This window comes from Pteropus vampyrus, unplaced genomic scaffold, assembly GCF_000151845.1.
Source record: "Pteropus vampyrus isolate Shadow unplaced genomic scaffold, Pvam_2.0 Scaffold336, whole genome shotgun sequence".
Taxonomy (NCBI): Eukaryota; Metazoa; Chordata; class Mammalia; order Chiroptera; family Pteropodidae; genus Pteropus; species Pteropus vampyrus.
Window position 1 is genome coordinate 583,965 of NW_011889117.1, and position 12,071 is coordinate 596,035.

General features: G+C 48.5%; 1 protein-coding gene across 1 annotated transcript in view; it reads left to right on the forward strand.

Moving 5' to 3' along the window:
• The window catches only part of BPIFB1 (BPI fold containing family B member 1), a 31,492-nt gene that overhangs the window by 9,514 nt on the left and 9,907 nt on the right, over positions 1 to 12,071 (forward strand). The window contains exons 6-14 of the mRNA XM_011378365.1: positions 1,418 to 1,481; positions 3,134 to 3,219; positions 4,243 to 4,422; positions 5,564 to 5,617; positions 6,113 to 6,271; positions 7,581 to 7,648; positions 8,525 to 8,570; positions 9,459 to 9,522; positions 10,468 to 10,544. Of these exons, the coding sequence (XP_011376667.1) occupies positions 1,418 to 1,481; positions 3,134 to 3,219; positions 4,243 to 4,422; positions 5,564 to 5,617; positions 6,113 to 6,271; positions 7,581 to 7,648; positions 8,525 to 8,570; positions 9,459 to 9,522; positions 10,468 to 10,544 (798 nt within the window). The remainder of the gene's footprint in view (positions 1 to 1,417; positions 1,482 to 3,133; positions 3,220 to 4,242; positions 4,423 to 5,563; positions 5,618 to 6,112; positions 6,272 to 7,580; positions 7,649 to 8,524; positions 8,571 to 9,458; positions 9,523 to 10,467; positions 10,545 to 12,071) is intronic.

A 12,071-nucleotide genomic window follows, 5' to 3' on the forward strand; every position in this document is an offset into this window, starting at 1 on the left:
CAAGAAGGAAGCCATTTCTCCCTGAGAGCAGCAGAGATGGGAGGACACAGGCTTCTGCCTCCCACCTCGAAATTCTGCTGTGCTCACATCCCTCAGAGTGGGGATTGCCAGGAAGAAGAAAATTCTACCATCTATCGTTCTGGGATCTGAAGCAGCTCATCCAAAGGGGCGACCAGAGGAGAGTGGGAAGAAGAGAATGGAATGAGTAGCATTAAGCATCCACAGAGCAAATACTGAGCTGGGTGTTTTATTAATGTGTAGTCAGTGTTGAGACCCACTGGTGAAATTAAAGAAAGGCGCAATCTGGGAGAAGATGCAAAGGTTACCTGGGACACCTTTCCCGGGAGGAATGGGCAGTCCCTTGGCAGCGAATGCTGGAGGTCTCTGAGCCCAAGTCCTCCATCCTCTCTGGTCCTGGGTTGGCAAAGCAGCTAGGAGCAGGGAATGGGTTTTTCACAGAAAAAGTTAACATTTCTCAAAGTACAATGTCCTTTCTTGAGAGTAGCAATGGGTGGTCAACCAGAAGGTTCTTCCACTGGAGAAGTTGTACCTAAGACAAAAATGACAAAAATCTCAGAGCACTGACCTGGAAAATGGACTGCCTAGAGCAGAGAACAAGGCTTTTGGGTCCCACAGGCAAGTAAATGTTTAACCTCCTCCTTAGCAGAACAGGCAAGGCCAGGATTAGCTTAGGCCAAGGTTTTCTTGCCCTTGGCACTATTGACATTTGGACCAGATAATTCTTTGTGGTGGGGGCTGTCCTGTGCACTGCAGGATATTAAGTAGCATCCCTGGCCTCTATCCACTAACTACTAGTAAATTACTGCCCAAGTTATGACAACTAAAATGTCTCCAGAAATTTCCAAATGTCTCCTGGGAGACAAAACTGCTGATGAAAATTGCTGGCAATTGGGGGTGAAGAGAGTTCAGTGGGCAAAAGGGATGTGTTGCGGCTAGAAACCCACAAAGGTCAGAATGAGATTGTTCACAAGTCTGGTTGGGTCTATCTTGCCAGCCTCTGTTGTAGATTCTGACATGCTGAAGGAACTCAGTAATGACATGTTAAATGAATAAGTGAACGAAAGAATGACTTCTCCATCTCCCTCTCATGGAAAACATGGGCTCTTGAGAGCAAGATGAGCAGTCTGATAGGGAGGGTACCTGGTGGGCCAAGTGCACCCAGAGCATAGGACAAGGGGCAAATCATTGCAAAAGACTCCAGGTGACACAAGGGGCTGGAGTGGGTTCTGAGCAGCAGAGATGGCTGGGAGAGTGGAGTCCTCAATGTCTTGGATGAAAACCTGGCTGGCTGTGGGCACCATGGTGGGACTCAGGCCGTGTGGGCCAGACATGGATAACTGCAGGGCTTTGTCCAGGCTCCCTCACTGATGAAGCCCCTGCGTTTGTGCTGTTACAGCTGTGTCCCATAATGAAGGCGGCTTTTGAGGACATGTATGCAGACCTCCTGCGCCTGCTGATGGGTAAGTGCACTGCTCCCTCCCACCCTTTTCCTTTACTGCGGGGCCTTGACTCTGCCCAGGGGGAGTCAGGCCTGAGTAGCAACCCAGCCCAGCAGCAGGTGGGAGAAGCATCAGTTGATCTCTGCCTGGGATGAGCAGGCAGAAATTGAACACAACTTCACCGGTAATCACTATATGCAAGTTTCCACGTGAGCCAGTGGATACCCCACATAAACCCAAGTTCAAATCCCAGCTCTTCATCTGTAAAAGGGGCTCACACATCCCTACCTCACAGAATTGCTAGCAAGGATTAAAAATTTACAGAAAGTTTCCGGGCACAGAGCAGGTGCTCTGTCTGACACAGAGAAGTGTTTTCAAAATGGTGCTAAATGGATGAATGATCAATACAGCAACCACTGTGGGCTATTAGAGAAGAGATAACAAGGGAAGAGATGAGATGGGTGCTCAAGAAGGAAGCCATTTCTCCCTGAGAGCAGCAGAGATGGGAGGACACAGGCTTCTGCCTCCCACCTCGAAATTCTGCTGTGCTCACACCCCTCAGAGTGGGGATTGCCAGGAAGAAGAAAATTCTACCATCTATCGTTCTGGGATCTGAAGCAGCTCATCCAAAGGGGCGACCAGAGGAGAGTGGGAAGAAGAGAATGGAATGAGTAGCATTAAGCATCCACAGAGCAAATACTGAGCTGGGTGTTTTATACACTACCTGGCTGACTCCACAGACAACACCATCAAGTAGTGATCATTACCTGACTTCACAGATTGACTTCACAGATAAGGAAACTGAGGCTCAGAGAAATTAAGTCATTCTGTCCAAGTTCACAAAGGAAGTTAGTGATGGGCGAAGACTTAAACCCAATTCTTCAAATTCCAAGTCTGGTGTAATTCAGATTCAAGCCAACTTTACCAGGTACCCGTCCTGTACAACCTAGGAGGGAAATATTACTATTATACTCCCATTTCAAGATGAGGAAAATGAGGTTGAGGTGGAGAGATTACCCAAGGCTACTGTGGCTAGAACTGAAGTCTCTTGGACTCCTCTGCTCCCCAAGGGCAGAGTGGGAGGTTGGGGGTGGGGAAGGACAAACTCCTCTCCCGCCCCTGCACCCGCTCTGCCGCCCTGCCTATTCCCCACTCACCGGCCTGGACAGATGGGATGCCACTGCTCCCTGGTGACCACGTGGGGAATCCCCAGGTGAACACACATGATCCAGTGGACAGATCCAGACCCTGCCTGAGTGCAAACTGCTGTCTGATGGGGAGGTGAAAAGTTACAAGCAATGGGTCGGTTTTGTTCCAAACCAGGATGATGGCACAGGACCAACTGGGCTCAAATGAGCAATCATTTCACTTTTCTGAACCTTGGTTTCCCCATCTGTAAAATGGGTGTAAAAATCGGACCTACCTCGTAAGGTTCTTTGTGAAGTTTAAATGCGCTAACACATGTAAAGTTTTAGCACAGCACCTGGCACTCGATATACACTCAGTAAATGTCATTTTCATCATTGTCATTACCAACATCATCATTACCACTGCTCCTCCCTACTTATCCCCCGCCAGCACGATAATGCAGTTCCAGCCAAAAGCAGCCCCCAAACCACCCCATCCAATGCTTCCCTTCACCCTCACAGAACTTTCTTCTTATCCCTGAGCAGTGCCCGTTTCCCTCAGCTCTGACCACCTGGAGTTTGACCTTCTGTCTCTCGCCATCAAGAGTAATGTCATCCAGCTCAACCTCGCGGTGAGTGTCATGGGAACTTGAGAGTAAATTGGGGACACCACTGCCCTTTTCTGACCACCAAGGATCAGACACCATGGGTCTGTTTCAGGGGAGAAAACACTGCTCATGGTTAGGACACACAGGCTGATGTAGAAAAATCTCAACAAGCTGAACACGTCCCGTGTAAACCATTCTAAGGGAGAAAAAACAGCGGGTAGAATCTAAGGGCCACGCATAGAGCACTGATCCTAGTGATCTGCCCTCGGACGCTGATTTCCTAAGTCAGGGGCCAGAGTGTGTGTACTGGGGCTCTTGGCCTTTCTCTCAGGCAAGCCCTTGTCAATCCCCAAATATCTGGTTTCCTTGAAAGAAGAGACCAGGATCAAAATATGTCATTGAGGATCACACAGACTTAAGTTTCTCTCCTAGATCCACAACTCTCTGGCTGTATGACTTTGGGCAAGTTTCTTCACCTCTCTGAACCTCAGTGTCCTCATCTGTAAAATGTAGATAATAATAGTCACCAAAAAGAGGACTTGAAATGAGACTGCACAAGGTCTGGCAGGCAGGAGGAGGCCAGTGACTGTCAGTTCTCTGTAAAATGTGGAGCTACACATTCACGCTGGGGCTGGACTCCCTAAGGGACCAGGCCAACCTGGGCAGCTTGAATCCCAGATCAGTTTTCATGGATCCCCTAGAAAACTGCAGCATCAAACATTTCCATCCATTTCGTTGTAATTTTGGATTTTTCTTTCATCCAAAGGGTTTGCAAGGTAGCTGAGAAGTTGAAACCTAAATATCAAATAAGACATCTAAGGTTTTAAAAAAATCAGAGAATATCTAAGGGGTGCAGGTGGAATAGATGTTGCTAGGCCCCTGAGATAACTCATCACCTACAGCAAGGCACGGAATTACAGGATAAGCTTCCTGGAAGCAAGTGCAAAAAGGAAAACAGGCTGAGTGGTGGTGTTTCCTTCTAGGCGGTTATTAGGTAAGCTGTGGAGTTAAAGTACCCAGCCACCTCTCTGCTTTGTGTCTCTTTAGGCCAAGTTGTTGGACTCAGAAGGAAATGTGACCAACTGGTTTAATAAGTCTGCAGTTTCCCTGACAATGCCTACCCTGAACGGAGCCCCTCTCAGCTTCACCGTGAGGCAGGATGTGGTGAATGCTGTAATAGTTGCCTTGCTCCCTCCAGAAGAATTCATGGTCCTGTTGGACTATGTGGTAAGCCTTGGCATGGGAGAGAGGATGGAGGCACCTCTACTGCATCATAGGAATTTCCTGAATCAAAGGGGGTGCAAGGACCCCCTATACCAGAGGTCTCCAACCTTTTTGGCACCGGGAACCGGTACTCCTATGAGAATCTAATGCCTGATGATCTGAAGTGGGGCTGAGGAGCAGCTGCAAATACAGATGAAGATTCACTCACTCGCCCGCCATTCACCCCATGCTGTGCAGCCCAGTTCCATGGCTGGGGAGTGAGGGTGGTTTGGAAACCCCTGCCCTAAGCCCCTGATCACGAATCCTCTGTCAAGCTCAGTTTAAACCCCTCTAGTAACGGAGAGCCCCCTCCTTCCCGTAATAGTCTTCGCCTTTGACATATAGCTCTAAAGACGTAACTTTCCCTGTAACATCCAGCTCCAGTCTGCCCTCTGGAACCTGATACACCTGCCTCTTCTACCAAATAACAGTCCTGTCTAGCCAAAGGGTATCTTAGATACTGAGTGGTCCAGGAATGGCAGTTGTGTTGCTGCTGTCCATTATGGGGCCCATAGCAGACATCGCGAATCGATCAGGGCCCTTCCTATTGAGCCTAGAGGCCAAGACAGCCTTGGAATCCTTATCAACACAGCACAGCAGGCAACCACCACTAGCCAAGTAGGGTGTGCCACGTCCTCCAGGTTGACTGATAAGGAAACTGAGACCCACAGAGGAGAAAGTTTGGCCCAAAGTTATAGGAGAGTATCAAGACTTCAAGTCAGCTGACAGCCAGCAGACAATTAAGCTCTTGAGGATTAGAACTCAGAGTAAGGGGCTGAGATGGCAAAAAAAGAGGATTGGTCACTAGCAACCACATTTGTGACTATACTAAGAACTAGATCATTTCTCTGTGTCCTCCAGGAGCAGGGACCTGCCCACAGGTCCACAACCGCCACCGACTCACAGTAAAAATCCAGTCCAGCAGGGACCGCATGCCCCCAGCAGCTGACATAGTGCTGTGTTCCACCAGTAACAAACATGTAGCCTGGACCACCAGGCCCACCCAGCTTTTCTGGGGTTCTGGGGATCCCAGTAGTGGGGCTACTGGAGATGCATCTCCCCTCTCCTCTCCAGCTGACCTGCTCTGGCTTCCTCTCATCTTCAGCTTCCTGAACTGGCCTGGCGGCTGAAGTCCAAGATTAAGATGATCAGTGAAAAGGTTAGTCTGTTGGCCATCTGCAGCTTGATGGGTGTTTGCTATGGTCTGTCCACTGGCCTCTGTGGAGAAAAACACCTGTGGGGCCACTCTCCCTCTTTCCAGCACTGGTGACTTTCACAGACTGGTTCCTGTCCTCATGGGGATTTCAGTCTAACAAGACAGGTTAACCCGAATCAAATAATTACACAGATAATATTTCGGTAACAAAGGAGCGATTCTAGGGGTTCTGAGAGCATTACTGGGGCACCTGATGGAGTCCGGGAAAGTTGGGAGGGCTTCCCTGGTGGGAAAGGTATTCCAGACAGAGGGAAAAGCAAAGCCAAAGGCTGTGAGATGGGGAGAACAACAATCCATTCCAGGATCTGCGAGAGGGACAGTGTGGCTGGAGCACGGGCCAGAAATTTGGGCACAGGCCAGGACACGTGGAGCCACATGGGACCTATGGGCCATGGTGGGGCACTTAGGAGGCCACATGCAGGTCTCATGTCCTTCCAGGCTGCAAATCAGATGGGGCGCACACAGATTGTGAAGATCTTAACCTGGAAGAGTCCAGAGCTCCTTCTGGACCATGGTAGTGCCAAGGTGACCCAAGTGATCGTGCTGGAAGTATTCGCCACCAGTAAAGTTCGCCGCCCCTTCTTCACCCTGGGCATTGTGAGTTCAATTGCCTGTGACATCGGCAGCAATCTCGGGGACCCTGCCATTCACTGTTCCTGTTCACCCCTCTTGCCTTGCTAAACGTTTCCACCACTCTTGTTACCCAGCAGGGTTGGAGTGGGGGAAGCTCAAAACCAAGAATCAGGAGCTTTGGGGGCCCAACTCTAATCCTGGAACTTTTTTTTGTCAGTCAGGCCTTTTGCACTCTGTTGTTAGTCGGTTACCAGCCACTAACCACCCCCAGGGGTAGGAGGGACATAATCTCCCAGTAAGGCAATCTGTTCAAACAAGGGCATTGCTCCAGAGAAGGGGCAGCTGTGGACTATTAGCTGCAGCACTCAGCAGCACAGGGATGGATGCCCTGCCCTATGGAGAGGATCTGAGTGGGGCACCAACCACACCCACTACGGGGGGTAAAGAGAAGAGAGACAACTCAGGACTCATGTATGGGCGCTGGGATCATGCTTAACCAAGGAACCTGGACAGTACCTGAATGTCGGTGGGAGGCTAATGTTGACACTCTCCTTACAGCAGAGTCGCTGCATACAGCTGTGGTTATCCACATGCAATTTCAGGGGTGCCATTCACAAAGCACAGTGTCCTGGCTTCCTGTATTCTGAACCCCCGATAAGCAGTGGGAAAGAACTGCCCAGGCCAGCCTCACTCCCTGATGACCTGGCCCCTCCATGGCCAATGGCAGGCACTTGTCAGAAGGCCACCAAGACCAGGCCTGCAGGACAAGTTTACTCTCTGGATGCAGCTGAACTAGAGCTGGAGCCTGGCACTCTGCCCTCAGGCTCACTCCAGCCCACAGGTCAAATTGATATATATATTTAGCACCTGTATATTTGACACCTGGCTGTGCTTCTGACCTTTTCAACAATAATAATGATTAACATTACTGGGGGTTACTGATCTTTGTCCCTCAGTTTCCTCACCTCTACAATGGAAAAATAATAGGAGCCACTTTATAGGGTTGTGAGGCTCAAAGGAGGCAAAGGAGACAATCATATAAACTTCTTTAAACACTGCCTGACACACAGGGCTCCATGCATATTGGCGGCCGTCATCATCATTCCTCACGATCCTATGTGGTAATCGCTTCAGTAAGGAGTGGGTATAGGTACTATCCCATTTAATAGATGAGGAAAGTGAGGCCCAGAGAGGTCAAACCCTTTCCCAAGGTCACAGAGCCAGTAGCTGAGAATCAAGTTTCAGCTTGATCTCAAGCCTCCTTTCATAACCCCACACCTCACCATTGACAGATCCTCTAAAAGAAATGGGGCCTGGGCTTCTCTTGTTGCAGGAAGCCAGCTCAGAAGCTCAGTTTTACATCAAAGATGACCAACTTATGTTCACCTTGAATGAAATCAGGTAACATGTAAATCATTGTGAAGATTCTGGTGATGAAAATGAGTCCTGCCCGGTGACTCTTGGGTTTCTTTAAACACCTAGTGTTTTGAATCTTTGGGGTATGAGCGTACAGTGAAGGCTACTTCAGGACAGGCAAAAAGGCTGCCTTACCTGGACTGTCCCACTGTCAAGGACTGAGTGTGAGAGACAGAGAAGGAAAGGGAAGTGGCCTTGCAGCAGCCATGGGGCAGGCTGACCCCGGCCATGGAAACAGCCTGCCCAGTACCATCCCCTTGGCCTTGGGTGGCCCGTTCTGGACACCTCAAGATAGTAGCAGTGACGGTCATGCCCAGATGCTGAGCCCCCATACAGCCCATCCCAGAAGCACGGGGCTCCTGCTGCCTTCTGTGCCCCTGCTTATCCTACCCCCATCTCACCACCCTCCTGCTACCCCAGAGGGAGCTCAGAGGCTACAAATTAGAGCTTCTTAGGACAACTCGAGCCCACCGATGTGTTTTGATCCGCTCACATAGGGTTGGAATTTTTAATATAAATGAGTTGCCAACATATAAAACTCAGAATATCTCACTGCCGTGGAACTGCATGCCTACATGACAACAAAGAGTTGAGCTGGGAATCAGGTATCCCCATTAGAAGAAGACCAAGCTCCCCCAGTCTACCACAGTCCTCACTTCTGAGGATGACTTTTCTATTCTTTGGGCAGCTATTTGTTTTCTGTCTCCCCACCTCCAACCCCAATTATAATGGAAGGATTTGATTTGGTTCATTGCTATATCTCCAGAGCCTGTACTGTACGTAGTAGGTGCTCAATAAATAGTTGTTGGTTGAATGAATGAGATTCCGAGCAACCACTCTCATGAGCATCTTCTGTTGCAGTTTTGATCAGATCCACCTGCTGAACTCCGGCATTGGCCTGTTCAACGTGAGTATTAGCAGATTATCTCTGCGGACACGAGATAGCCCAGGATGATCCATTTCGAAAGGAGACACTGCCCAGAATGTGCTTCAGACAAGGTTCCCATAGGCAGCCCCATGGTGGCCTGGCCAGTTTCTACATTATTAGCCACAAAGTCCAACCTCCTGGCATTTAGTGAGCACCTACTGTATACCGAACGCAGCTGAGACCACACACATATACTCACAGACATGCGGATACACTCACTTTCCTTCTGTGAAGTTTTGACTCAAAATTAGAAAACAAATATCTTCTATTCACAATCTCATTTTGTGCATGTAGACTCATCTCAGTGACTGACTCTTCGCAGACCCTTCCCTCTGATCCTCAGTTCCCCCATCTGAATCAGACTAAACAGAGATCTCAAGGTGGCTGAATCCTGTCTTCTGCCATGGAGTGGTTGTTTTTTTGTTTGTTTGTTTTGTTTGTTTGTTTTGTCCTTATGTTTTTGTCTTGTTTTGTCTTAAATATATATATTTCTTTGACTAATATTTTTAAATGGGGAAGTTTAATGAAAATCAGGACTTCTGGCTTCCCTTGAAAAGTTAAAACCTCAGGAAACAGAGGGCAAAATTCCTTCAGGGCATATGCTGATGGAACAGACCAGTAGAGTGGGGTAGGGGGCAGGAGATGCATCCTTCTAACACACCCCAATCACCCCACCTGCTGGGCCCCAGGGCCAGCTGGGTTTGTGCCACTCCCAGGAGCTCTTGCAGCTTTGACTGGCAGGGGACTTGGGATTCCAGCATCTCTACCAGCTGTCCTCACCATGTGGCTGGGCTGTACCCATCCTAGGAGTGGCTGGGAGGACTTCGGATTCTCAGCCAAAGTAACAATGTCCCTTCTTTCTCACAGCCTGAACTTCTGAAAGACATCACCACTGAGATCCTCGTCTCTGTCCTGATACCAAATGAGAATGGTGTGTCCCTTTGTCATCCATCTTCCCACTCCCCAGGACTTTGAGGATGGGTGCTTTACCTGAGTTTCCATTTCGGGGCCCCTTTCATTCATTTCCCACCCATCCTCAGAGCCTAGTTCGAATTCCACCTCCTCCAGGAAGACTTCCTGGTCACTCAGCTGGAAATGAGCTCTCCCATCTCCAACTTCCCAGCCCAATTTCTTTACTGGTGCCAGAGCCTAGGCACGCAAAGATGAACCAGGCAATGTCCAGCCTCACAGGGCTGACACCAGGAGAGAAACAGAGGTGTAAACAGACAACAAGAGCACCCTCGATGTGCTTCAGATGGACCTGGGTTCAAGTCCTGATTCCCCTTCTTGCTCACTGCCTGGCCTTAGATAAGCTGCCTTATCATCCTGAGCCTCAGTTTCTCCATCTATAGAATGGGAAAGTAAGAGCAACTTCCTCAGAAGCATAAAAGAGATGATGTTTATAAAGGGCAGAAAGTGGGTGCCTGGCATAGTCAGTGCTCAACATTTCTTAGCCATTGCTGTTGGTGGTGGTTATTTGTGTTAGTACTAAAGGAAGCTGAGAGAAAAGATGGAATTATTCTAATTAAGATCCAGGTCATGGGGGTGCCAGCCCCACCTTTTTCATTTCTTTATTTTATTAGAGGAGAAATCTCAAAGTACAGACACTTCTGCTGTAGATGATGGTTCTTGAGCAAGAGTGTAAGAGAATGTGAGGGGTGCCCTCTGGAGCAGCCAGAAACCTGTGCTGGAGGCAAAGGTTGAGGAGATGAGGCTGGGTGGGTGCTCAGCCAGAGAACAGATAAGCAGAGGCAAAAGGGATAGTCTGAATTGGGTGTGCAAGGTCCTGTGTTCTCCTCTGGGAACTATGAGCCCGCCCACAGCTGCCCAGCCCCACCCCAGACCCACCAGTCTCTGACCACATTTGTTATTCCAGGCAAATTAAGATCCGGGATCCCAATATCGATGATAAAGGCCTTGGGATTTGAGGCAGCTTCATGGTCTCTGACCAGGGTGAGTGGGGTTAAACATCCTGCCCTAGGGAGGGCACAGTCACGGGGAGAGCTCTGGGCTAGGAGGTGGGGATTATGTTCCCATCCTGGCCCCTCTGGTCACTCATGGGGGACCTTGGGGTAAGTCCTTCTTCTCTCAGGGTATCAGTTTCTCATCTGTAAGTGGGAGAGTGCAACTGACTTTGCCTGGGGTCAATACGCCTCCAGCTTTTCCCCCCCATCTGTCATTCATTCATTCATTTTTTATTCTTTCATTCAGTAAAGCCGAGCATATAGTAGATGCTCAATAAATGCTATTGAGAAAATGACTTTTCTTGGTAACTTCTGGGGAGGGGAGCTATAGCAGAATCACCCCTATTTGCAAATATAATCATTAATAATATTTGACAATCTATAATCATTTAGGCACTGGGGTATAAGTAGCATCTTTCTCGGTCTTCACACCCATCCCATATGGTAGATTCTGTTGTAATCCCCATTTTACAGATGGGGAAACTAAAGTTCGAAGATTGCAAGTCCATTTCCAAGATCACACAACCAGTAGGTGACACAGTCAAGATCTGGACTCAGTACCTGCCCTGATAACCCACTGCTTTGGGCCCCAACCTCTACATGAGCCAATGACAGTGAGGTGGTTCCATCTCAGTCAGCTGGCCAGCAAGCATTTGCTAAGCACCTACTGTGTGCCAGGCACTGATCACAACAGTGAACAAAACAGAAACCCCTGCCCTCTTGGAATTCCCAGTCCACAGAAAATAGAGTCTCTAGAGGGGGAGAGACATTGAAAAAGCAGAATTATTAATAATTAGAAAATCTACAGGTAACTGCCCACTCTTCCATGGCCAGGGTGTCCAACTGAAGGCCAGAGAGACACTTTGGACCAAACCTGTAACTCTTATTAGTCCTGATTGGCCCAAAGCTGTAGACTGATATCACTAAATTCCTGAGCTATTTAGTTCCAGAGAAATCCCCAGAGGAAAAGAAGTCTCAAAAATAGCCCCCACCACCAACTAGGGTCGAACCTGGGAGAAGGGTAAGAAGCTTTGTTAACTGGCTTCAAAGACAAGTTGACATGTGACTTAGTATCAGCTGCCCAGCTCAAAAACTGTGTCTACCCTTCAGCTGCCTTTGATGGAGAAAAATGAGAACTTACTATGGATGGTACCAAAAGAGGCTGAGAATCTAGACTCAGGGAGCAGAGAACTGTTTCAAATCCCAGCTCTGCCTCTCTAGCCATGGGACCTCAGGCAGGTCCTCTGGCCTCTCTGAACCCAGAATCCTCATTCATAAAACCCAGCAGATGTCTTAATATACAGGTCATGCACTAATGAACTACATACATTACAATGATCCAATTATAACATAAGCAATTTAAGACACATACTGCACTTGATTCTTATTGGGTGGACAACTGGTGTCCATATGACTAGATGGCTGCAGCTTAGTTTATTTCACGTGTCTCTTATTAGGGGGCATTTAGCAACTGTCTTCTTCTTCTACTTTTTTTTTTTTTTTAATCAATTTGTAC